At 39.4% G+C, this 26,251-nt stretch overlaps 1 protein-coding gene across 2 annotated transcripts in view; it reads right to left on the bottom strand.

The window, feature by feature from the left end:
• Positions 1 to 1,502: 1,502 nt before the first annotated feature.
• The window catches only part of dennd4c (DENN/MADD domain containing 4C), a 43,167-nt gene continuing 18,418 nt past the window's right edge, over positions 1,503 to 26,251 (bottom strand). Inside the window, exons 3-34 of one of the 2 annotated variants that reach the window (XM_030162131.1) lie at positions 25,254 to 25,506; positions 25,089 to 25,158; positions 23,055 to 23,224; positions 22,644 to 22,885; positions 22,473 to 22,539; positions 22,311 to 22,369; positions 20,651 to 20,795; positions 18,425 to 18,600; positions 18,173 to 18,273; positions 15,885 to 16,109; positions 15,352 to 15,497; positions 15,098 to 15,136; positions 14,693 to 14,823; positions 14,475 to 14,607; positions 14,182 to 14,388; positions 12,829 to 12,957; positions 12,071 to 12,218; positions 11,832 to 11,978; positions 11,027 to 11,146; positions 10,810 to 10,941; positions 8,964 to 10,066; positions 8,153 to 8,345; positions 7,952 to 8,049; positions 7,686 to 7,861; positions 7,419 to 7,577; positions 6,432 to 6,630; positions 6,237 to 6,347; positions 6,019 to 6,156; positions 5,233 to 5,350; positions 4,746 to 4,902; positions 4,570 to 4,634; positions 1,503 to 3,401 (exon numbers count right to left, since the gene is read on the bottom strand). In XM_030162131.1, the coding sequence (XP_030017991.1) occupies positions 3,265 to 3,401; positions 4,570 to 4,634; positions 4,746 to 4,902; positions 5,233 to 5,350; positions 6,019 to 6,156; positions 6,237 to 6,347; positions 6,432 to 6,630; positions 7,419 to 7,577; positions 7,686 to 7,861; positions 7,952 to 8,049; positions 8,153 to 8,345; positions 8,964 to 10,066; positions 10,810 to 10,941; positions 11,027 to 11,146; positions 11,832 to 11,978; positions 12,071 to 12,218; positions 12,829 to 12,957; positions 14,182 to 14,388; positions 14,475 to 14,607; positions 14,693 to 14,823; positions 15,098 to 15,136; positions 15,352 to 15,497; positions 15,885 to 16,109; positions 18,173 to 18,273; positions 18,425 to 18,600; positions 20,651 to 20,795; positions 22,311 to 22,369; positions 22,473 to 22,539; positions 22,644 to 22,885; positions 23,055 to 23,224; positions 25,089 to 25,158; positions 25,254 to 25,506 (5,494 nt within the window). In that variant the 3' untranslated portion in view covers positions 1,503 to 3,264. The remainder of the gene's footprint in view (positions 3,402 to 4,569; positions 4,635 to 4,745; positions 4,903 to 5,232; positions 5,351 to 6,018; positions 6,157 to 6,236; positions 6,348 to 6,431; positions 6,631 to 7,418; positions 7,578 to 7,685; positions 7,862 to 7,951; positions 8,050 to 8,152; positions 8,346 to 8,963; positions 10,067 to 10,809; positions 10,942 to 11,026; positions 11,147 to 11,831; positions 11,979 to 12,070; positions 12,219 to 12,828; positions 12,958 to 14,181; positions 14,389 to 14,474; positions 14,608 to 14,692; positions 14,824 to 15,097; positions 15,137 to 15,351; positions 15,498 to 15,884; positions 16,110 to 18,172; positions 18,274 to 18,424; positions 18,601 to 20,650; positions 20,796 to 22,310; positions 22,370 to 22,472; positions 22,540 to 22,643; positions 22,886 to 23,054; positions 23,225 to 25,088; positions 25,159 to 25,253; positions 25,507 to 26,251) is intronic. The other variant, XM_030162133.1, reaches the window with a different exon arrangement.

The following is a 26,251-nucleotide window of genomic DNA, read 5'->3' as shown; positions in this document are numbered from 1 at the left end:
ACACTATCCTTTCTCGTTTACAACCTCAGTTCCAATAAATAAAATGAAATAAATCAAATAGTTTAATAAAACACATTCACACACCTGCCACAGGGGGAGACTTAATTAAGAGAAACCGGAACCAACATCATGACTTATCCAAGAACTATTCAACTCTGCGGAGGGATACAGTAAGTCAAACGTGTGCAAACTGAACATGGAGTAATATTTTTTAAAATAAAAGTTCTTAAAATTAAAATAAAATGTGTCATATCAAGTAAAAAAACAGAAAACAATGATTTGTAAACTTCATAAACCCCTATTTTATTCATAATAGAATCATAGACAATATGACATGTTTAAACTGAGAAAATACACCAATGAGAAAAGAAAAAGGTAATTTTGAATTTGATGACATTAACACAAATGCAAAATGTTGAGACGGTAGAAATAAAAGGCTCTAAATTTTTAAAAATCCCCTATTTGTCTATAATAGGAGAAATTTCAAAGTGCCATAACTTCAAAACAGTTGAAGATATTGATATAATTACTATTGGGAATAGATAGGAAGTCACATATCCATTTGGTGCCATGACCTTTGAACTTGAGTGACCCTTAAAGGTCAAACGAATGTCAACTGATGTCTTTAAATATGCAGTTGGACTACGAACCTTGGTCCTATTTCTTCCCTGACAATTGTACATTTTCTTAGTTTGATATTTAATATTTATTATGTTTCAGTGTGAATAAAAAAAATGGTTTGTGAAATTTACCAATCATTGCAGTCTTTTTTTTTTTACTCACTGCCATTAGGTTGAGAATGCTGTCTCTACTTTGTTTTTCCTTTAAAAAAAGGATGAACTCCAGAGTAGTAAGAGCTTTGTTTCAAAATTACTTATATTCTTGGAGAAATTTTATAGAAATCTTACGCACTAAAGCTCCTTTTAATAAAAAAAAAAAAGGGGGCAATAAATGTAATTCTGCTGATGAACACATTCTACCTTGTGAAGCATTTCCTATTAAAGTAAAAGAATGACATGGATAAATAAAAAGGTTCTTTCTGGGACATCTTATTTATTCTGGTCCTGTATTATTACATATTGTCTTATTTCCACTGTTTTTGAAGGGAATGGAAAATTGTGTCAGCACGTTCTATCTCAGTAATCAAAAAGCCATCAAAACATTGCCAATGTGTAATAACATATTCTTTTCAGTGTCCACTCACTGTTTTCGTACCTGTTACAATTTCCTGATGGTGAATTAAGTTTTTGTTTAAAAACTAAATTAAGCCTTGTGTTGTTTCTGAGTGCCTGTTTGTGTGGATTTAATTCCATCACAGATGTTGCAATGTGCTAAGGTGTATTTTACGTCCCATTTTCAGACATAAATAAGAAAGCAAACATTCAAGAAAAGCTAGATGGATAGATACATGATAAATGATTTAACCAAAAACAAACGGAAAAAATAACATATGAATGCATTACTGAAGATTTGACACATTAAACAGACAACAGAGACGTGTGTAGATCTGAATGAGGTCACAAACTCATTTATTGCAGCGCACTTATGTGTAGACATTCAATTCCTTTCCACAGGACGGTAAGAGATCACTTTATCTATTGTTAAAGAACTGTATTTCTGTACATCATCCGCCACAGGGAGCCGGTACAAGGTGAAACCCCTTAAAACAGATTAAAAAGGGAAAGGGGGCTTGTTAGTCATAAAAAAGAAAAACTAAACTGACATGGTCTGGAATCCAAATGTCAATAATACAAAAATAAATAGAGATTTTTCTTATGTTTTGGAAGAAAAACTAAATTCTGAGGTGGTCTCATTGAATTAATAGCTGGTGAGGAAGGTCACAAATATCCTCACCCTGGGTTAGGTTTAATGTTCGCAGTGCACATTTACATTTTACAACATTATTTCCTCTGTACAAATCAGCTTTTACTCTCCCCGATCTACATTAGGACCATATACATCCATTTCCCAACAGTTCATTGCAGCACTTTGCTTTTTTTCTGTCAGCTTTGAGTGGAATGTCATTAAATTGTTTGCATCGACACAGCATCAGCAGTATTGAAAAAGGTATTTGCAGTATAAAGCTCTAATTCCTACCGTTATTAAACTGTGTGTAAACCATAAAAGCAAAAGATCAGCAAGTAATACACCCAATTAAAACAATGTTTTTACTATGCTACATGAAGCAAGTAAGGAATAGCCTGAATATAAGAGATACAACTGTGATTTATCGTATCTGTAAGGCGTATTAGTCCAGTACGCTACTGTTAAAAACACGAGTTGGACTGATGTGCGTCTTTCCCTGCAGGAGAATGGTTTAACGTGCAGAAATGGCTGTTCATCAGTAGTGTGGCACGCCTTTTCACTTAAAAACTGAAGGATTTTTTTTTTTTAATGATCTCTCCATCCATTTGGCCGGTTTTTAAACATATTCAGTTTGGTGTTGATGAGAAGATCAATACTTTAAGACCTGTTTGGGCATCTGGAATGTCGCAGAGTAATCACACTGATTGACAATGTCTGATTGTCCATGGCCTCAGTCCTCTCCCATATACATGTGTGCTATCGATATGTATTTACAGATACAGAGCACCCAACTCTGAACATTTACAACCAGAGAAAAACTGAACTCTCTTCAATAACATTCATTAAGACGTGGACCACACAAACAGTAAAGGCATCAAGACTTGTTGCCACAAAAAAACATAGGCAACCCCAGGTTTTAGATTTCTGGCGTGTAAAAAATATATACAAAAAGACAGTTGGACTTGAGTTACTTTTTGTTAGAAAGTGCACAAAGAAACAGTCGGGGTCTGTACACGGTCCACCAACTCTGAGCTAATCTCGGGACAGATAAAAGCAAAATGGCTGAACAAGGCTGGAAAACGATGATTACATACATACACACGAAATCATCAACCTCAAGGGCAGTCGGTACATTCTGTACATTAAGTAATCATTGTATACACCATCTGTAAGGACACACACCTTAACTAGTCCCAAACGATTCACTGCAACGCACCAAGCAGTTGATAGAAATAGTCCCACCTGTTGGTGCTGCTTGGAAAACCTATGAAAAGCTTAATAATATTGTAGTAAAAAAAAAAAAAAAAAAAAAAAAAAAGCAGATAATGGGCATCTTCAGGACAAAAGGGGGAACAATTAGTACCATGCTGACAATCAGAATGTTTTGCTCACACCCTCGCCCATATTGTCCTTCCCTCCTGCCGTCACATGTTGCTGGATTTTGCAGCTGAAGAGTGGTCAAATGAAGGGGGTTCCGAAACATTTAAGGCACCACTGGACGCTTTGGCTGGGCGGTCGATCGATGCGGTGCAAAGACTTGAGCTGCTCAGCGCTCAATTCGTCGTACGCAGAGCGGAACTCTCTGTCAAAGGCCTCTGTAAAACAAAAAAGTCATGAAGTGACATATGGGCTCATTTGTGCTCTACATTAAAGACGCAGACGGATACGGACAGAGTGTTCTGTCCGTCCTCTGCATACATTACAGTAATTCTGTCTGTTCTCTGGGAGCTTATGGATGTGAACCCAGACGGAGAATACGAAGCAGTACCACCAGGAACCGTGGAGGCAGTGTAGAGATTTGAAGAGAATCATTTCCAATCATAGCTGAACTTTTCAAAGAGCGACTGTGTGAGTTTGTGGAAAAACTACCAACATATTTGTACCAACTTCCCTTCTCAATATTAACATTAGTATCCACATTAGTAAAACCTCCTCTGTCGTCACCATGATTGTTATTACTAACTTTCTTTTTCTTCTCAAAAAACTTTACTCTCCTTCACGGTATTTAGCCAGTATGGTAATTAAGAGCAGTGCCCTCTGGTGGATTGATTGAGAAACACTTATTCCAAAGCACTCGACCAGTGGTGTCAAACTCATTTTAGTTCAGGGGCCTCATTCAGCCCAGTATGATCTCAAGTGGACTGGACCAGTAACATAACATAATAAGTTATAAATCATGTCAACTCTGAACTTTCCTCTATGTTTTAGAGTGAAAAAAGTAAAATTAGATAATGAAAATGTTCACATTTACAAACTATTCTTTCACAAAAAATGCAAATTACCTGAAAAACCTGAAATTTGTTCAGATAAACAAGTGCAATTTTAACAGTATCATGCCTCAACTTCTCATTTACACATATTCAATACAACTTACGGATCACAGTAGATCCACAAATACACAAAACATTGAATAAAAGGGGGAATATTATTACATTTTTTGAGTCTGGCATTTGGAACTAAAATGACTTTGACTCAACTGTTAAGATCTTCAATTAAATTTTTGCATTTCACATATTCATCCTGCGGCAGGATTGGATCCTTGGGAGGGCTGGTTCAGGCTCACGAGCCACAACCCTGCCCTAGACGCATGTAAATATGAAGGCAGTGACGCTTGACAACATTAGAAACAGATGTACCTATTTACATATGAAAGCGAGCATAAATAAGCTTTAAAGTAGTCACTGAGTTTGATGATACATGTATGACAATTACAGATCAAAATGTTACAAAATGCACAAATACTTCGCGGACTTATTAACTCACCTACATCGATGTTCTCCCGTCCCAAAGCCACAAGGGACAGAAACAGTATTTCTCTGTATATACTCCTGAAAGACCATACAACACAGATCAAACTGATTACTCATATTTCTTTAGATACTTGTGTAAAAGTGTACATGGCAATGAAAAGAGAGAAAATATGTTTTTGGCGTGCTGACCTCTGACGTTTGACTCCCTCTGGACGCCGTTTGATCTCCCGGATCAGCAGGTTGATTGGCCCGTAGACATCGTTGGTCTGGATGTTGCGAACAATCGTGTTGAGGAGGGTTCGGATCTCCTGGTAGTCTGTAGGAGCCAGTGTCCCCTTCTTCTCCACTGCGAAAATAAAAAAAGCAAAATAGAAAAGACCAGAATGAGCCTCAGGTCTGACCCCTACTGGACAATGGTGGAGTAGCAACAAGGCAAATGAGGGAAAGGTCATATTTATCAACTTTCTTCAAGTGGATTTTTGAGTAATACATCTGAATAATTATAATATTATTCTTAAATAGCATAAATAAGCTGAACTTATTGACATTTATTCACTAAAGTCTATTTAACTTATAAGAGCTTTTATTATCAGATCTGCTTGAAGACCCCATAATCACAGTTACTACACATGAATCTTTAAGTCCATTATCTCCGTGGGTCTGTGTGTGTACTTACACAGTCCTCTCCACAGGAGGTAGAGTGGCTCTCCACGTTCTTGGTGGAGGTTGATGTTGTCCCACAGGAGCTGGACGTAAACCTGCTTACTGTCCTGGGACAGAGATGTCAGGGGCAGCTGTAAAAAGACACACACTTTTACTTATTTGGTCCATTTGGTATTATTTTGTGCAAAGTTAACAAAAAGAAATGTGTGATGTGTACTAGCTGGGTTTATGTAGGTTTCAATTTTACATTTAAGTGTAAATTTAACACTTTTAAGACTGTTTAAAAACACAATTTGGGGCCTACTTGTGCGGTAACATTAGAGCCAGACTTAGACAATCCTTATATGAAAACAAACCAATACAGAACTTACTTATTTACAGTGGTTTTGTGAGTTTTATGTTTTTTTCTCCTAGTAACTTCAAATCGTTACACCCCAATACCTTTCAGTCCTCAATTGACCTTTTTCTTGAACAAATTCATTATTAACAGGATTTAACAATGTATAAATACACTGTTGCTTGATAATAAATACAATAAAAACAATTACTGATATCAATTTACTAGTCATTACTTCTAGAAACAGAAAAGAGGAAAGGCCACTTCAGCTCTCCCACCACACTGTGATGAGTTAGAGGAAGTTTTGTTACAGTTTTAACACATTTCAAAGTGGAGTTAATGCGACTTTGGCGAAACATAAAATTTACAATCTAATCTGATTTTATGATTGAGGGACCTGCAAATACCCTAATTAGTCTTATGTGAGAGAAAGACAGAAATAGAAAAAAGCCAGTGTCCGACCTGTACTCCATTGTTGCAGTGTTCCGAGGTCAGGATGAGACCGGGCAGGTGAGTGGGCAGGTCCAGACGGCGGAAATACCAAACCAGGTTCCAGAAGATGATCGGGTGCTGGCTGAGGAACTTGTGGGTGTAGATCACCTGCATGGACACAGGGGGTCAGTCAACAAAGAGGTGGACAATTATGCGAGGGTAATGAGCCTGAGAAAATTGTTTTCTACCTGATCTCCCTCATTCTCTAGTAGTGTCTCCAGCTCCTTGCGTAACACCAGAGGACTCAGATATGGAACAGATACTGGCTTAGGGTTTGGCCGTTTGGTTCCAATGCCGTCCTAATCAACACACAGTGACAGTTCCATCACTTATTTTGCACATATGAATAATAAGCTCATGTGGGGACGGTGTGGGACACTAACCGACACCTCCTGCAGGCTGCAGGGTAGGCTGGTCGTGGAAACACCATGTCCAGGTCTCTGGGATGAGTCCAGACTCTGTAGAGGACCTCCTACACTGTTGCTGCGCGTGAGTGAAGTTCCACTGGATCTGGGCTGTTTCCCTGCTGCCTGGCGCTCCAGTAGACCTAGGGGGTCTGACTGAACCGGTTCTGGAATCAGACTAGAAACACAATACACACATTTGGTTTAGGAAAATGCAACGCTGGAAGAAATGAGGCTGATATTTTGCTTCTGAGAGGAAATTTGAAAATTCTAGCCTTTTCACACAGTTTTTTTTATCCTTCGTCCAAAAAAGACAAAATTCCTTCTTAGCTGTTGTACATTTCTGATGAAAATTAATATAGGACTAATATTACCCTTCATATGCTTTTGTGCATACAGTGACATTCTTAGCTGGTTTTAACAGGGGTCAGTGCCATGACATTATAAACAAATGTGGAAAAGCTTGCTCTGCTTGATATGTTTTGCTTCTTTGCACCAAAACAGGATTTTCCACCATCGGCAGACTTGTTCAACCATGTGTAAACAGCCTTCCACATTCATCCCATCTACCACCTTCCAGAAAAGGCTACCATTATCTTATGTTGATGTCTAAGTCTCTCATAATTCTAGAGGTAGGAGTGTTTCTTCCTTTTCACCAGAAATATATTTTTTTCGCTTGGCCATTTTGCCTGGTTTTCTTGTCTCACTGTCTGTGTATAGGGTTCAAAGCCGATCTAATCAAGAAAGAGGTCATGTGATAAAAACTTCAGCTGACACAGAGTCTGAATGTGTTACATGTTTAAAAAATGCTTTGAAATAATCAGCACATCCTCTACATCTTCATCAGAAAATACAATATTTAATATGAGGCCTACATTGGAATATCAAAACAGAATGTGATGACCATTATTACATTGGAATATAGTAAGATCTGGGATTGTAGCATGGGTGTAAAACTGGCTTTACTTCTTAGGTGTTCCAGGTTTGTTATCAGGGGTCCCTCTGGGTTCCTCTTCAGGAAACGAGATAAGATCTGTTGTCTTGATGTCGGCTGAACTGCTAGCTGTGGGCTGTGCGCTGGTGCTGTGGATACTGTCTCCTGAGGCACTGGGATTCATGTAGAAGCTGGAGGAGCAAAGTAATGATATCGAAGTCAGACTGTGTCTGTTTGGAACTAAAACTAAAATGTAAAACCTAAATCTCAATTTAGAGTTTTACAGTATACATCCTTACCCAGTCATTGTGCGTAGATCGTGAAACTCAATGTGCAATAAGGGAAGGAAGGCTGTGCGACAGAAAGGGCAGTTGGTGTTGAGGTTGGAGTCATCAGCCGTCCAACCCGCCATGATCTCCTCGTCGTAAACCAGGGCTTCACAGTTGCGACACTGGGAGCAACTCGACATAAGAACCTGTTCACATAGAAATATATTTTGCAGGCTGCTCAAATATTTACGTATTAATAAGAAGAGAATGCAGTGGGAGAGTGTAGCATGTCTGACCTCTAGTGCAAAGTTCTGGTAGATGCTCAAGGAGGAGGCGTGATGTGAAGACCCTTGCTCAGAGTCTGGACCCCTGCCTGCACGGCCTGGGGTCGGATCTGCAAATGGAGACTGACTTTAACTGCCAACGCCACTGACCTCAGCAAATGCCTCAATATACCCTTGGTTGCTGCTCATTTGTATCAGCTGGTGTGTGCTTACGTGTCTGGTGTGTCCCTCGGCCTGTGTCACTGCTGCCGCTGCTACTGCCAAGGCTGGTGCAGCTCTGGTTCAGACCATTGGCCACCAAACCCGGGATCACCCCTCTGTCAGGACTCTCATCTATATCGTGCGCAGCCAGCATCTGTTCATCCAGGTTTACTGGGAAACCGCCAGCACCCAGACCTTGTTCATCCTGCAGAATAATGTTTGGAAGGGGGTTTGTTTTTGAGATTTACTAGATTGCGGAGCTTGTGAATCCAGTGTCTGGGACAAAATCAATAAGTTTTCTGCAAATCTAAGTAAGTTAGATTCAAGACTTTAAGACCTCTTTATGAATGAAATTAAGACCTATTTGTTAGTCACAAAGAGGCCATATTTGTGCAACTCTTCCATCTTTATAACCGAAGTTCCTATTTGAAGTCTGCCTCACCTTGTGTAAGATATTCTCAGACTCAACAGGATTCAACCAAGCAGTACACATACAAATCTTGAGCCAGATCTCATTGAACTTACACTTATCCATATTAGAAAAAAGGAGCATGAACACACATTAACATATCTTAACTTATTACCTCTATAAGTGTTTATTTTTGTTGAGCAGACATCACATTAACCACACAATCACAACACACTAACATTAACTTTTAACTAAATTCTAAGTTTTGCCACTTTCGTATATGAGGCATTTCAATACTGAAAACTCACATTGTTGGATTTTAAGTTTAAAGCCCTGTTTTCAGGAGGTGGAGTGATGTAATAACATTACAAAAATCAAAAAAGTGTGTTTGGACTACAATACAAGAGCACTCACCTCATCATCTGAGTAGGAGTAAGCTGAAGCGACCGCTCCCCACACTTTACTTGCAACATTCGCCGCCTGCTTCATGCTTGACTTGAAGACATCCATTTTAGGCCCTGATAAAAGGGTGTCCATCTTTATGCCTGAAATGGAGTTAATGACAGAACCCAATGAGCCACCTTGAGAAGACTTGACCAGCGCCGTCAGTGAGGAAGACCTGGGGCCTGGACTAGCTGTGGTGCTAGCAGGGGTCTTTGTCTTTGCCGCAAAAGTCTTTGAGCGGGTCACAGCGTTGGGGCTCCGTTTGGGTGTGTCGCCTGGTGAGCCCATTGGAGTTTTTACAGGAGCGACGGGGAGGCTGGACCTCCGCTCCAGTGGCTGCTTAGGTTGTGGGGCGTCAGTGGAGTCTCCCTGAGGCTGCTGGAGCTCCATACTGGATGACTTTACACCAAGGGGGCTTTGCAGGCTCATGTACATTTCGATCTCCTCGGCCAGGTTTCGGGACACTACAGCAGGCACAGAGCGTGGCGGCTCCTGGCTGGTCACAGAGGCTGACTCGTCACTCTCTGATACCAGGAGGGAGAGTGGGTCCGAACCCACCTCCACATCCTCCCTCTCAAGGGCCACTCCACGTGCACCCATCTCCTCCTCACTGTTCTTTTTGTCTTGCTCTGTTTTGTCCTCAACATCGACATCAACATCAACCTCAACGTCTTCCGCATTTCTATCGAGTCCCTTCTCCTCTTCGGATGCTACTGACGCCTCTTCCTCCGGCAGCTTCCCACCTGCCATGTCCTTGTCATCTTCAGGCTCTTCCTCCAGGTCTTTAAAGAGTGCTTTTGAAACACTGTTGGGGGGTGGACTTTGGCTGACGGACAGTGCCGCAGCCAGGATACGGGCATCTGCGCCCATTTGGCTGGCCATGTGGTCCACGCCTTTCTCCAACAGCATTCCAGCACGGGTTTCAGCACTGAAGCTACAGCTGCGCTCAGCGAAGGCCTTCTGCCTCTGCTGCTGTGACTGGTTAACGACATCTTCAGATACCATTGGGGCATCGTCATCAGGCAGGGACACATTATCGTTTTTACTGTGCCTCCTGAACAGCTTCCCTGAACCTACGGGAATACACAGATAGTAAGCGTTGTCTTCACAACTTCCGATTGCATCTTTAACCCATAAAGACCCAGTGCTACTTTTGTGGCAGTTCCTAAATGCATACTTCTCTCTATTTTAACCTTTCTTAAGCAATTTATCGCCATTTATTCTAATACTATCCTCTGTATATTACTTTTTTCAGTGAAACTCAGGTATTTTATGATATTTAATTAACTGATCATGTTCAAATTTTGAGGGTAATTATATCAAAAACAGGGACTTCATTCCTTCATTCATCATCTGAACCTGCTTTATCCTCACTAGGAATACGGGGGTTGCTGGAGTCTATCCCAGCTACTTATGGGCAAGCGCGGGAAACACCCTGGACGAGTTGCCAGTTCATCAAAGGCCTGACACAGAGACGAACCAAAAAAGTGACTTTTTCAGCAAAACATATCATTAACTAAACATCAAGCAAGCATTTACATCAAAAGTCAGTTGTCAAACTCCATGGGTTTTACTGGTGAATCAGTGTTGTAGAAGATGACAGTGTTTCCACAGTAACTATGGAGCCTCTGAATGTCCAAATGGGTCATATCTGATGACCATGAAAAGATGACAAACAGCATTTTATATAAATTGTTTACATGTATTGACAGTATTAGTGGATCAACACGTATTAAACATTTTAGATCAGTAAATGGTTTTGGTCGTTGGCAGCCGTTTGGGTCCTTACGGGTTAAACCCTTATCCTTATGCTCACCAGTTTCCCTGCCACCATCAAAGCTCCCTGTGGACAACCTGACAATACTAGGAACAGGTGAGGTCACATCAACAGGGCTGGGAGGCTCTGCCACTGCTACAGCGCTGTCCACCGAACCTGCTATGTCACCTCCTACACAACATAAAGTAAACACGTCAGACATTTGTTTTGTGGTGCAGACAACATCCCACATGACAGTATAACAAGTGTTTCTCACCATTGTGCTGTGATTTGCCACCGTTTCGCTCTTCAGTGGAAAGCACAGCTGTATTTGAAGGCTCTGGCAGCTCCTGATGTAACTCATCCTTGGAACCATAGCCTTGATCCGATTGTCTTCCTGTGGATTAGAAGCACACACGTCAATATTAGCTAATGGTTTTCTTTCTCTCTTCTCAACATGAACAAATATTGCCCATGTATTTTAAATGCAGAGATATGAGTGTGCTGTCATTTTATGGGTCTCTTATTGAGGTGTTGAGCCACTAAAAACATTGATTCTACAAGTCTATGACCTATACTGAAGGAATGACGACTATTCATCCCAGAGATAGTCCCTCATTTGGTGTTTTAATGTTACTGGTGAAGAGTGCAGTCAAACACATCACTGAGAAATTCCAATTATTAGCATCAGAAGACTGGAATAACAACAGGCCAAATTTAGCTGCCTTTAACTCTGGTGTAAAGGGAGGAGCGCATATTCCACTTGGCCACAAATATGGAATGCAATAACTGACTTGAAATAAGGAGGGCAAGTATCCTAAATGAGTCAACCAGTAAATATTATGGAAAGTATGCAGGGATGGCTGTTTGAAAAGTGAATACAGAATGCAATGGTGCATTTGGAAGCAAATCCAATTGTACAAAAAATGATGGGATGTGACAAACATTTGAAGATTCTTCCAGATTAAGTGTGTATTATCCAATTTTTTTGATGTTTCTCTACAGTTGTGACCCCCTCAGTCACAGTACATCTCGTCCAGAAGCAGAGATGAACAAACCAAACCCTCCCGAATCATTATTACCTGTATTACAGTGGTTGTCTGATGTGTCTTCCATGCTGTGGCTGTGGGCAAACACGTTATCTTCACCATTGACCTCATTTGAGCTGTCAGCGCTTCCATGACTCAAACGGTCAGCGTCAGTGACTGCTGAACTGCCTATTGATGCAGCTGAGTAGATGGAAAAAAAGTGCAAGAGTTTGATGAATCTTATTTATTTTAGAGCCTTGTGCTTTCATATCAGCTAAACAAACAGATCTCACTTGTAGTTGTGAGCGAAGTTCCCTTCTTGGAAGGCTTGCGGTGTAGAGCGTGTTTAAATTGAGCAACTCCACGCAGCACATTACGCAGCTTGGTCCACATAAACAGGCCACTGCGGTTTCGGCTCGGCCATGGGCTCTCTAAGACTGCCTGCAGGAAGAATGACAAAAAAATGAGAAAACTGTTTTTGATGTAAGTAAGTAAAAAGTAAGTAAAATTTATCTATATAGCACTTATCACAGAGAAACCTCACAAAGTGTTTTACAGATTAAAAAGATAGAAGACAGCTGCACGCACACAAAAAAAAAAAAAAAATACAAAAAGCTTTACAGAATAAAAGACATAAAACAGCAACACACAAAAGAGCACAAAGTGCAAAAGCATGAATTATGAAATTTTAAAATACCCAATAAAATCAAGGAATACCCATAAAAGCAAAAGAATAAAGGTGCATCTTAAGATGCCTCTTAAAAATGTCCACTGAGGCTGCTGCTTGTAGCTCAGGTGGAAGGGCATTCTACCATCTGGGAGCCACTGCTAAAAAGGCTCTGTCCCCTTTGGTTTTGAGCCTGGTACGGGGGACAAGCAGCAGACCCTGATCAGCTGACCTCAGTGGCTGCATGGGAGCATGCTGATGCAACAGTTCAGTGAAGTACAGCGGTGCCTGACCATGAAGTGCCTGTAGGTGATGTAGTGATTTAAAGAGCCTCATATTATCACTATAAAAAGAATGTCTCTCTTTAAAAGTAGGGTACAGGACCTTGTTGTAATATCCGTATGTGATGGCATTGGGGTGTACTCCAGCTTTCTTCATCTCCACCAGGACACGCACTGCCATAACAGGAAGACCCCACACACCGCAGAGCTGCATCACCACTCTGTAACACACCTGAGAGCCAGAGACAATCAAATGAAAACTAAAAGGCATAAAAAGTAACAAAGATATACAACCAGAACTTCACATCACACAGAAAAGGGTGTAACATGATACGAAGCAGATGCTCTTACACGCTCTTCAATCATCTTAACAGTATTCACAGTTATTGAAGACCTGTACATTAATTTCTAACATTTTTCAGAAAGGAGGATGTAAATATAGTGATGTACAGCTATACTGATAAAGTTACTAATAGGTAAATATTATGATGTGTGTTTACAGATATAAATACAGATCAATTTTCCCTAAGAGGAAAGTAAAATTCCATTAGATCAAGAAATTAAAATGGAAAAAAAGACAGACGACAAATTAATGAACAAACAGAAACATCATCATCTGTTGAAATTGTGCATGATCTGCAACATAAATATATTCACTAAATATTGAGCTCATGCAGTTAAAAGTTAAGTCTCTAGATATCTGTGTCTTTCAGTCACACATCAAGTTATTTCATTAATAGCTGTTGCTTCAGTTTCATCCCAGGACACTGGTTCCTGAACTTTTTCATCTTGAGAACCTAAAAAGAAATGTGATGTCTCTTCTGGACCCAAACTTATACATTTTTATTTACTCTTAAATTGGTTAAACATTGACTCTGAAAGTCTATTTTTTTATGTGATTTACAATGTTGTCATTTTGTTGTACCTTTCACATTGTTTTTGCCTTGATACATCTTTTACATAATGTCTGGCTTGTAACATATTATTTTATTACTTCTTTTGTGTATTTTAATCTTGTTGGCGCTTCAATTTTGTTTTTATCTTATTATGTCTATTACATCTGACACCTCTCCACTGCATTTCACAAGGTTTTGGTGTGGTAAGTAATTATAAACTCTTTCAGAGAACAATTTCTCTAGTTTAAGTTGATCCCAACAAATTTACGAAATGCAGGGCAATGTAATGTGTTTTACTTGCTGCTTTATTTATCCTATTTGCTTTTGTTGTTTTTTTTTTTTAATCAGTTTAATCGATTTACGTGAACACATTTACAGTACACTTCTACTGTTCATCACTACCAAAGTTTTGTTAACATCCTTCCAATTGGTCTTTAGCTCTTTGTTGTTTACTGAATATTAATTTAATGTTTTAGTAAGAAATACTTCAAACCATTCAAAATAAGGTTCCTATGTCAATAAACTAACATTAATTAAAGTTGGAATGAACTGCACAGTACCTCATCCAGAACCTCCACCTCAGTGGTCCTCATCTTCAGCAGAATGTTGTACGCCTGCTGCATGGCTCGGCTTTTAGACTTGGCCAGTCGCACAGCGGCAGGCAGGCAGATGAACCACAGGCTGTAGCAGTGACTGAAGAGGCAACGCGCCCACAGCGGAGGGTTTGAGTAGAAGCGTTTTGCCATCTTGTACGCTAGCTTGATCTCCTTTTGGATCAACCAGACACTTGATTGTTATTTCAGTTCGGAGGGAACAAATGTTGATGAAGATACACAAAGTCTGAGAGTCGTACCTGTTTCGTTCTTTTGGCAAGAAGGGCGGGACTGCTAGACAAACTGGCCCCTGCCGCTCTGCTGCTCAGTGCTGGACGTAACGCTCTGGGGCGGTCAAACAGCTCCATCTTCAGCCTGGGGAAACCTTTATACCTGGAGAACAAACACGGGGATTGATGCATGTTAGCATGAGCAAAAAAAAAAAAAAAATGAAATGCTTAACCTGCGAAAAACGTACATGTATCGGGCAGGTGGTTCAGGTCCATCCCCTGGTGGAGGTTCAGGGGGCATAACAAAGACCGTGTGCTCACTCTTCTGTGACTCATCCAGTTCCAACAGTTTTGTGTCCTCAGATGACTCTCCTTCAACCTACATGAAGAGACACAATTAAAGCCTCAGAGCCTTTGAAACATCCTCATTTGTGGTGTGGTCGTACATATGTGTTTGCATTCCAGTTCCTGTTTTTATTGAGGGTTTTCATGCGCACACGTAATCAAGCGGTAAAACTAGCTTGTTTGATTGGCTTTCAAGATTTGAGAGGAGGAAATGCAGGAAAGTTCATCACAAGGGGAAAATGTTAGACCTGAACAAAAAAGGAAAACAAAAAGGTACAGTGAAATCTGATTACAGTTTAAGCAATTACCTTGGTGCCCTTGTCCGTGATTTTATCAGAGGGAAAAAGCTGCAAGAAGAGGAAGGAGAGCAAAGGAAACAGAATGAATCAGAGGAAATTTGACTTCCCGAGTCTCCCAGCGAATGAATGTTATTTTGCCAATAAAACAACATAAAACAAAAGCTCTTTCGTAGAAGCAAACCTCCAGTGAGGAAAAAAAACACCATTAAATTGCGCAGTATATACATGTATCTAAGATCAAACTGAGGCCTGTTGTTAATCACCTTCTCCACGCAATCATCAAAAAAGGCCAAGCCGGTGTCCTTGTCGCTGACAAAGGTACACTCCTCTATGAAGCGGATAAATATCTGAGTCTTGGTGAGCTGGGAGTAGAACTTCTGGTGGGCACGGTCTCTGCTTTTCAGAAAGCCTGCAGGAAAGGATAGAAGTTAGCAGCTGCTGAAAAACTAATCTGTGCATCTGAAATTGATTTTGAGAGGCGAACCTAAATGGACTAAGAACCAATTTCTCAGCAATGACCATTAGCCAGCTCTTATTATAGCAGATGAGGAGATGATTGATTTGTAAAAACACTGAAGGTGATTGATAGTGTGGATGCTCCTTGAAATAGATTTGCCAATAAAATAAGGCATTAGGTGAAACTATTAGAACTACAGTGTTAAATTATGCATAAAATACAAAACCAGAAAGATATTGACAACAACAATAAAGAATCCCATTAACAAAGTCATTACTGAACCTGCTGATATCCAAGTAATGCCTTTTATTATGAAACAATGAGCCATCAGTCAGTTACCTTGCAGGTCATAGAGCGAGTCTGCGGCTGTGGCTTTCTCAGAGGGTGCCGTGGTGATGGGTTTGAGGTAGGAGCGGTAGCCCTTCAGGATGGAGGCCATGAATCGTAAGAAGGCCTCCTGGATTTCCATCTCTAGAGCCGTCTTCTTCTTATGCCAAGTGAAGTCCGCCTCAATGGGGGTCATGTCGATTGCTGAGCTCTCCTGTGATGTTTGACGCACTGAAACTACAACACAAACCAATATGTGTCACTTAATTAGATTACAGTTACAAATAATCTGATCTTGTTTGAGTTTCAGTCCAACCATCCTTAAAAAGTAAAAAAAAAAAATGCCAAACTGAACCTACACAATCACCTCCTACAGTTCAAGTATAGACTGAATATAAAGATGCACAACACAGTTATGAAAAAATGACAACAAAATATCAGGAGGGTCCTCTCCAAAGAGACTTTCTCAATTTCAAAAAGAGAGCCAAGACAAAGTACATAAGTCTAGGCTCCACTCAGACCACATTAATTGCAATATGCTGTTAATGGTTATTATGGAATGGCCACAGAAAACTAATGCCTACTAGAGCTTTCAATTTTTCACTACTGTTATTAAGGCTGGCTGATTTTACAGTTTTAATTTGGCCTATAATATACTTTTCATAAATAAAAAACATTCCTCCTCATTTAATACCATCTAATTAATCAGTATAACAACAGTATTTTACAGAGAACGTTGCATTAACCCATGGGTTTGTAGCATTAATGTTGTTGGCACTGGTTGCTGATTTAATGAGTTTGTTTCAGTCCATTTATAGCAATATTTTAGTGCCAAATGTTTCAGTTTGCATAATGTGTTATTTGGCTGAAGAAATAATCATAAAGAGTTACAGTAATTATGTAATGTTCTGAGTCTGACTTACATTTAAGCTTTAGAGGTATGATAGAGTGTAAGACACTTATTTAATTAGTAAATTAGGATTAAGAGTTAACACTGTTAACCGTGTGTTTACTTCATCTAGATATTGTCAAAATGTTGTAATAACGTGAGTCCAAAGTGATGCAAAAATGCAGAGTTTCTGATCGTGTAAGATCAGCGAAATGCGATCACACACAATCTAAGCTTAGAAACCAGAGGAAAGTACCATACTTTCTGGACTATAACCTGCTACTTTTGTCTCACGCTTTGAACCCTGCAGCTTATACAACGATGCAGCTTGAGTATAGATTTTTACGGGCTAACGGCCACCAGGGGGCGCTCTAGCAGAAAGCGCAAAAGTGAGAGACAGGTGGAAGAGGTGATGGGAAGAGGAGAAGTTTTAAGCTTAACTTAATCATTTTGCATGTCATGCACAAACCCTCATCATGGAAAACACATGAAGAAATGCAAATGATGCAGCTTTGAAGTTAAAAGCAATCGATCTGTCTGTCCAAGAAGGAAACAGAGCTGCTGCACGTAACTGCCATTGAGAGTGACAACAGAAGAGAGACTAAGAAGGTGTGTGACGGAGCCTTTATGAGGATGTTCAACTCCGACATTGAAGACGACTTCAATGGTTTCAATGTGCAGAAGGAAGATAGCAATCAGTGACTTTTCTGGGTTTTTTAACCAGCCATATTACAGCCGTTTTACTGCTGTGTTACAGGCACTGTTTGGAAAAAAGCAGTTAAGGTATGGAAATAAACATTTAAATAATCTTTCTGTTTACCATCTTTCTGTGTAAATATCTCATGTTACAATGTGGACACCTGCGGCTTATAGTCAGGTGCAGCCTATATATGTACAAATATTTTTTTCTTTTAAAATTTGGTGGGTGCAGCTTATATTCAGGTGCAGCTTATAGTCAGGTGTGCACTATAGCCTGGAAAGTACGGTACTGGAAAACTTACTGTTTGAAGGAGGTGGAGAAATAGGGATTGTACCTCAAAAGTTTGCCATTCTTATTAAATATATTACCTTATTAAGTAGACAGCAACATCAAAAAACAACTCTACTGAGTGCTACTTTATCTACTTTTTATATTTCGTATATTTTATTATGCTTTTTATATTTTTTACTTTACCCTTAATTTTCATATTCCTCTCTCTACTGAAAATTTCCCTATTGTGGGATTAATTAAGGATCATCTTACCTTTTCTTCCCTTACACATTTGATATGCTGCATGGCAATAAGTTTTTGCATTGCGCAATGAAAATATAGATTTAAATAATCATCTGCGTCACATTCTCTTTAAGAGTTACAGAAATGTAGTTCACCAAAGAAATGTTCTGGTAAGGAGAGGTAATGTGCTGTTCATACTAGTGGCCAGCTGGTGGTGCAAGCTGCTTAGTGAGTTAATGAGGCTCTTGCAGGGCTTTTTTGGGAGGTTCTTCCAGTTGCTGTGTCTCTTCTCATCAGACCTGTAACAAACAATACCACAGAGTTACTGACCTGGAAGGACAAATGTGTAGCTGGAACATTTATTTTTAAAAGCATTTGAAGTCAACAAAGAGAGTTGTAAACAGTGCAAAGCAGGAAGCAACAAGGTTTCAGTATAAAAACGTTGCATACAGGTAGATGGTGTTGGTGTCTAGATCCACACAGACAACGTCTGGCGGGGGGTCATAAAGGTCAAAGTAGCGGGAGTCGACGCCCACTATAAATGGACACGGAGCGTTGAGGACACCAGCTAGAGAGAGTGGGCACAGAGGGATGTAGGGACACTGCCACTGGAAAGGGAAGATCATCTGAGGACAGATCACAGAGATGATTATTACGACCAGACAGACCACACTGACAAGTTAATTTATACCCTGTGGACAAAAATATTCACCACAAATTACAGAAAAAAAATCACCAGGCTTCAGAGTTTACTTTTAACTCGTGATAATATTCTTTATTGCAGTTAATTACTTTGTCAGTTCTAAGAAGACTGCAGGGGAACTTTGGAGATTGTGACATCCTGTGACTTCGCAGTTAAAGTCTAATTATGTTCCATGTATTTGAGCTGGAGAATCAACAACTGATTTGAGCAAAGTGTAGGAAAAAGTTCAAATAACAGAAGAAGAAGCAATCTTAAAAAAACTGTAAGTGTTAAATGTCGTTATTGGTACAATATTTAAATTGTGCCATTATTGGAGATAAATCAGGGCATTTGCAGGTCGTGGAAGTCACATTTATGACTCTTTAGAGCATTTTTCAAGGCATCTTTGTTTAAATTTACGATCTTACATTTGCAAAAATAACAGTATAACGTGCCTCGTAGTTGTCTTGACCAAGTCCTATCCATGTTTCAATCCAGTTAAATGTTACATTTCCATTTTTCCATGACCAATGTTTCTGATACAGATGTTCAAGCTGCTAAAGCTCATATCTGAACCCTATGAATGAGCGTTGGAGGCTCCACTCATTCTGATCTCTGTTATGCTAAAATACTGAACGCTAATTTAACACATGCTTTACAAAGATTTCCAAAGAAAATATAGAACTATCATTTTTTAAGATCTGTGGAATTTTTAAGACCTTTGCGTGTCAGATTTAAGGATTAATTGTCAATTTTAAAGATAATTAAGGACAATCACATTTAAGACTTTTTAAGGCTCTAAGACACCCTGTAAATACAAGGTGCAGACCACCTGAACAACAGAAATCTGTGCTGGTGTAAGCTTTAAAAATTCTTATTGTGTCAGAGGAATGTCAACGTGACCACACAAGGTGGACAAGAGCACTTCAGCTAAAAGGAAAAAAGGTGACATGCTGGAAAAAAAAAAAAAAAATCCTTTGTACCACATGCACTCTCAAAAAAAAGTAATGTAAGCTGTGCATCCTCTAGTTGATGATATTATTGCTGCATACATAAAGCATGCTCTTCCCACTGCTTTTTCTGACTGTCTTTTATTCGTTTCATTGGTGTGAATATGAGTGTACCTCTGTTTCCTCTCACTCCCTGTGGAACATCAGCAGGTCTTATAGAATCACCAACCAACCACAACACAATGGGTACAAGAGCTTTCTCCTACACTGCACCCAAAGACAGGAACCCTCTTCCCACACATATCTGTACACTGGAATCCATTACAGAATACAAAACTACACTTAAAACCTACCTCTCTAAGCTAACCTTTAACATTTAAAAAGGTTATATGTAGTATTGATACTCCAAACTCTCAACAGACTCAAAACTGATAACAGAAATAATTACAGTGCTGCACAGTTCCCAGAACGTGTATGTGTAAGACTAAATGGAATTACTGTCATACTGTAAATAGATATAAATAGGAGACAGAACTGAATAGATTTCTCTGAATCCCTGTTAAATTAAGCATTTGAGTCTTTTAAGGTACTATTTCAGATGACCTATTGTACAACAGAGATATGCACTGACAGTGTTGTAAATTTAACCCTCAGGGAAGCACACATACACTTTTGCCACTGTTGTTGCAAAGGTCAGGCTGTTCTTAGCTTTGTGTAAGCCCCTGCATATTCCTAACCTACAGTGTAGCTATAAACAGACCACTATAGAGTAGTTTACAACACCACCATGAGGGATTTTCTAGTGCTTTTGTGGTTGTCGGCCTACATCTACTCACTGGATCACATGCTGTGTTACAAGTTTCAGAATGAGTGGTACTATTTCAGTTAAATTTTTGCCTAACTGACTGTTTTCTTTTTAATAATAACTATTTTCTTACTGGTGTACTTAAACTAGACAATGATGTTACTTGTACTTGTGTTTTATATATATATATATATATGAATAAATAAGTGTTTTGTCTTTGTACAGTGGATTCAACTCACAGCCACCACGGCCTCTGCAACACCGGTGAGGACAGCGGGTCGGAGTGAGTGCAGCAGGATCTTGCTCTCCAGAAGGACAAAGTGCAGCAGTGTGGCGCAGTTCTCCGAGCCCAGATTCATCAGCAGAGTGCCGTAATCTGCCCCGCTGATGGAGAAAGAAAGCAGGGAGATGGATGAGCTCAGGCACAGAGGGTGGAAAACACAGAGGAAAGATAACATGGGAGAACTATGTGAGAAAGACAGTGTGTGAGCTGATGGATTACATGGTTTAAAAGTGTGTTTACAATATAACTGGAGTGCTTAAACTGGAATTAAACTCTTTTTTTTAACAGGTACACCTAATAAAGATCTCAAGATGTCTTCTAAAACTTTTAGGAGATGCCTACATTGTTAAAATTTGACGATCAACACAGGGATTTTGCTGGAATATACAAAAACAAGAGGGTCATGGACAAGAAAGGAGTCATACAGACTCAGAATGTCAGATCATTCTTTTCTTGCATCTCATAATGAAATTTGGTCAATGCATTTACTTAAAAGGGGTCATATTTTGCTAAACGTACTTTTATTTGTCTTTGGGACATTTATTTGTGTATTTGGGGACCCTAAAAGTTCATAAAGTTTGAATTTGAACCCTCCAGGTGCTGCAAAGCTATCTTTATATACATTTTGGCAAAAATTGAGGGGATTTCTACAACCCGTTTTAATTTCTGCTAAATTTGTGACGTCACAACATTTACACATATAAGGTCAAGACTTACGACAAACATTTCTCCGAGTACGCCATAATTGTTTATCAGCAGCAGCAGTTGTAGTAAAAACTGAAAATATGTCCAAACTTGTAGCCGATTACCTAAAATGTTCAGTTGTTGGTTGTATTAACGAACACAAGTGGCTGAATGGGACAGAGCGGCACAGTCAACAACCTGGAGGGGGTGGGGCATGAAGTGGCTCATTTGCATTTAAAGGACCAGCGCTCAAAACAACCTTTCTGATGTCATTACTCAGAAATAGAGTTGAAGATGAACCTGTGGAGTTGAATTAATGAAGAATTCAGACCCAAGCATAGCATTTACAGTTTATGTAGACCGCAGGGAAATGTTTTAAAATGCATAATTTCATTTTAAAAAGAACAAAATATCACTCCTTTCAGTTGAATCCACTGCTGCTGTTTAGTAATGCACTTTCGTGTGCTTAGAAAATGGATCCTTTTTGGAATCTAATATGACTTTTTTTCTTACCTTTTTAAGCTCAATCCTATTTTAAAGGAATTAGGAAACAATACAATTGGTCAAAGTGATTGCTTCCACTGAAATTGTTGAACTCATACTATTTTCTTTTACTGTAAATTAACCAGACAATCTATTAATTTATAATGTATTTTGCATGTTTGCTTCATCTTGATATATTGCTCTAATAATATCTATGCTGCTCTCTTGGCTAGGTCACTTGTGGAAAAATGATTCATCTCAATTAGGATTTCACCTGATTAAATAAAGGACTTGTATTTTTAGAATGAAGTCTGACATAGAACAGCAACAGGGAGTTTGCTTAGTAGAATACGGAAATTGCTGAAATACAGAAAATAAATTTAATCTGCCATAGCAAATTCGACAAACTACTGCAACCAGCTGGAAGATTTTCACAGAATCCACTTTACCTGAGAGGTAAGGGTGTACACACAGGCTGGGAGAGTATCAAGGTGTCATGAGCAGAGAGCTGCAGGAGAAATGAAATAAAGTCAATAAAAAAACAAATACGAACTAAAATTACAGAAGAGATTTGATGCCTTAATAACTACACAAGGGAAAAGCAATCTCACCTGGACCAAAATTCTAGGCCTCTGTGGAGAGGGAAATGACACATTGTGCATGAAGTGCGAGATGTGCCTTTTGAGAAAAACAAAAATAAAAAAAAATTAGGCCATATTGAACGTCTGCTTACTTCTGTTAAAACCAGCTTTACTACTCGACAGCTGTGATTTCATTCTTACTTTTCAATAGGCAGTGGATGTGGGCCTGAGACAGACAGCTTGTAGAGGAACAATAGGAATTTGCGGAAGGATTCAAAGAAAGGCCAGCGGGACAGAAGGCAGATGCACTTGTTGGTGTTGACGGGCCGGTTGCGGATCATCTTCTTCTCCACCGTGGTGAGCAGGCCCAGTTGGATCTTCTGCTTCTCGCTCAACAGATCGACTGGGTACGGCTCGTAGAACTGGATGGCTGATCCATACACCTGGAGTAAGATGTAAAAAAGAGCACCGAGCCAGATTTTCAATCAACTTCTCACATATTTTCCAAGAAACTATGACTTTTTATAACAGATAAACAATATCAGGTTTAATTTAGTGATGTATGAACCTCCATATACCAAAAGTAAAGTGTTTTCAGCTGCTACAACTCACCTTTTCACCAGAAGAGATGGTTAAAACAAATGTAGAGAAGACAGGGAGAGGGTCACGTGTGCTTGGTGCCCAACACTCAATCTTGGCACCCATGGGCAAACAAAACAGAGGCACAGACTCTGACAAAGGAAAAGACTCATAGTCCTCCTCTGGATAACGAAAGATGAGACCTTGAGAACAAGAGAAACAGAAACTTAATGCTGAAACGTAGGAGTGTGCAAGAAAACACTTTCTGAAGTGTAACAGTTTACATGCAACTTTTCAAACAATACCCAGGGTGTATGTACAATGAACTGTTCTCTTTGCAAAGATTTTTACATTAGAGAGTCACAGTTCACTCCCATTCATAGTAATGATATTACAACTCTAGTTTCATTTTCAGCAAATAATTGCTAACAAATCGTTGTTTCTTTGGTGAACATCTGTATATACAAACAATGAAAAAATGGGTGTGACAGGAAATACTGCTGTCAGAGATGAATAAACAGCCGCCTCACAGGAAAAAGGCCGGCCATAAGATAAAGCCAGCAAGAGTCGATGTGGGTGTTAGTGTACACACATTTGTATGAATCAGATTATATATGCGCAACACTGTGAATTGTTCCAAAGGCCAAGCTATGAAGGAAGCATTCAGTCAGTGACAATGTTGCAACAGTTCTGAAATGCCAGTTTTAATAAGCAGCGACTATCAGCTACACAATCACAGATAAACACACGCTTTGCAGCTTAGAGAGAAAAACATACCATTGGTTCAGGATGACAAACAGAGCCATGCTACTTGACATTAAACAGGTGTTTGTAAGGCCTTGAACATGCATAATTTTCATGAACCCTGTTGAACACATCTACCCAGTTTTAATAGCAACTAGGACAAAGTTTAAACAATGATGAAAACATCTATATCAAATTGAGGTGAATCTGAATTTTGGCTACTCACTTAGGAAAGGCCACACTGGAAATTGTACCACTTTATGTAATCATTTCAACAAAGTCAATGTGGAAGAGGTCATGTTATCATCGCTGTCTGCAGGACTGCACAAAAACAACTGCACTGATTTTCATGAAAGTCAGTGGAAGTATAGGGTATAGACCAGCAACAACCCCAGATTTTGGCACTGATTAGAGTACAGAGGCTGGAATTCATCTCATATCATATATGTTTTTAGCATTAATGTGTGGCACAGGTACTTGATTTGAAACAAGGTGACCAGGAATCTGACAAAAGGAAGATGGCAGGCCATTGACAAACACCATGAGATGACCTTTAGAGCACCAAGTAACGTAACAAAACATCAACAAAGCCCTGTCAATAATCACTGACAAAACACATCCTCTCCACCCTGAGTTAAAATAGTTATGGCAGAGGAAATGATCTGAGGGTTCTTTTATGCCAAATGCCATTAATGTGGTCAAATTAGAGTATGAAATATTACAATGAAGGCTGTAACCATGTGAATGAATGCACTCACAGTTCCATCAGTGTCGTATAATTGAGAGATTGTTATTATGTTGTGATGTGAACATGTAACATGGTTGTATTTTTTATTTTTCAAGGTTAGAACAAACAAATGCCCTGCCTCAGCTGGACAGTGAAGTCTATTCTGTTCTGTTTTCTTCTAGTTTTTGCTGCTACAAATACATGTCTTTTACATTTCTATTATCATACTTGCAAAAACAACCCAACCATGATAATAACTGCAAGCATCTTCTAATAACATTCACTGAATATACACTAGTTTTGAATAAATGGTCCTACTGTAGTTTGAAAGACACATTCACCAATGTAATAAAAGCCTGGCTCGTCGTAGGAGGTTAAGCCATCAAATATGATTCATCTCACAGTGAATGGTGGAAAAGGCACAGATGACGGCATTCACTAAGGTCAGGCACAAATGAAAAAGGTTGACAACAAAAGGGAACTGCCAGATTATCAAATAACAGCTGAAGGTGTGATTATGCAATGAATAACATTTCAGGTTGACATGGAAAATGAAAAAAAAACCCAAAACATTCTGGGGGAAATTTTTAACTCACCAGCTTTGTAACTGATGGAATTGGACGACGATACTGATTTCTTGTAACACAGGAACACACTGGAGCCCCACTGGAAGATTAAGAATTTACACTGATAAGATCCTCTGCTGTTCTTGAACTAATATGAAAAATGTTGGTGGTGAAGATTAAAAAAAAATCACTAACCATGCCACAGTTGAGGTTCTTGTCCACCTTGCAAAAGGTATGCGGTGGGGTCTCGCCCTTGCTGGTGACGATAACACAGATGTCCGTCACTGCCAGGGAATTTTGGTGCTGGACGGGTGGCGCGCGGCGAAACGTGATAAAGATGCGTTGCGAGGTGGCAGAGCTGTTGTTGACATTGGCACAGCGGCCGTATGGCGTGGCCTGGATGACCTCGCAACCTTGGATCAGACGCTCTTTGCCTTCGTATAGCACCCTGGCACACAGAAAAAACATGTATAATGTAAATCAGGGACATGAAAAAATGCAAAAGAAGTATTTCTGACGGGTAAATCATATACTCATTGTCTTCTCAGTATGAATATGCATGGTAAACATATCATGAAAGAAAATCTGAATTACAGTTAGGAAGAAAAAGCATTGTTATTACACATGATATTCATTCACACCCTGAACACTGAACTGCTGATTCATCAGTTGGTGTTCTGGATACAATAAACTGTAGCAAGATAAAATAGACTGCAGAGGGTCAACAATTTAGGTGTTTAACAAGAAACACTGAGATCTGACAGATGTGAGCCAAACAGTCAGGAAAACAATAACTTCATCAATTAACAGGGTTGCAGAGTGGCTTCCAGTTTCCTCTGGATATAATATAAATTTTAGAATAGAATAGAATAGAATAGAATAGAATAGAATAGAATAGAATAGACTTTATTTTGCCATTTGCACAGATACATCGCAGTATAGATACATTGGAATTCTTCTGCATTTCCCTGAGTCACGGAGTTAAGAAAGACACAAAATGTAGACACAGCTAAAACATATAAAAACAGTTATTGCACAGACACATACAGACACTGTAAAATAAAGTACTGTATCAGAAAAATAATAATAATAAAAGTACTGGGAGGTAAAACAAGTTATTGCACATTCGATTAAAGTGGCTGTTGCACGCATTTTGGAGAATATTCTTCTTATGAAGGGAAAGTAGACTATAG

This window comes from Sphaeramia orbicularis, chromosome 18 (genome assembly GCF_902148855.1).
Source record: "Sphaeramia orbicularis chromosome 18, fSphaOr1.1, whole genome shotgun sequence".
Lineage (NCBI taxonomy): Eukaryota > Metazoa > Chordata > Actinopteri > Kurtiformes > Apogonidae > Sphaeramia > Sphaeramia orbicularis.
Note: the sequence above shows the minus strand (reverse complement) of the source record. Positions and strands in the feature narration are given on the sequence as shown.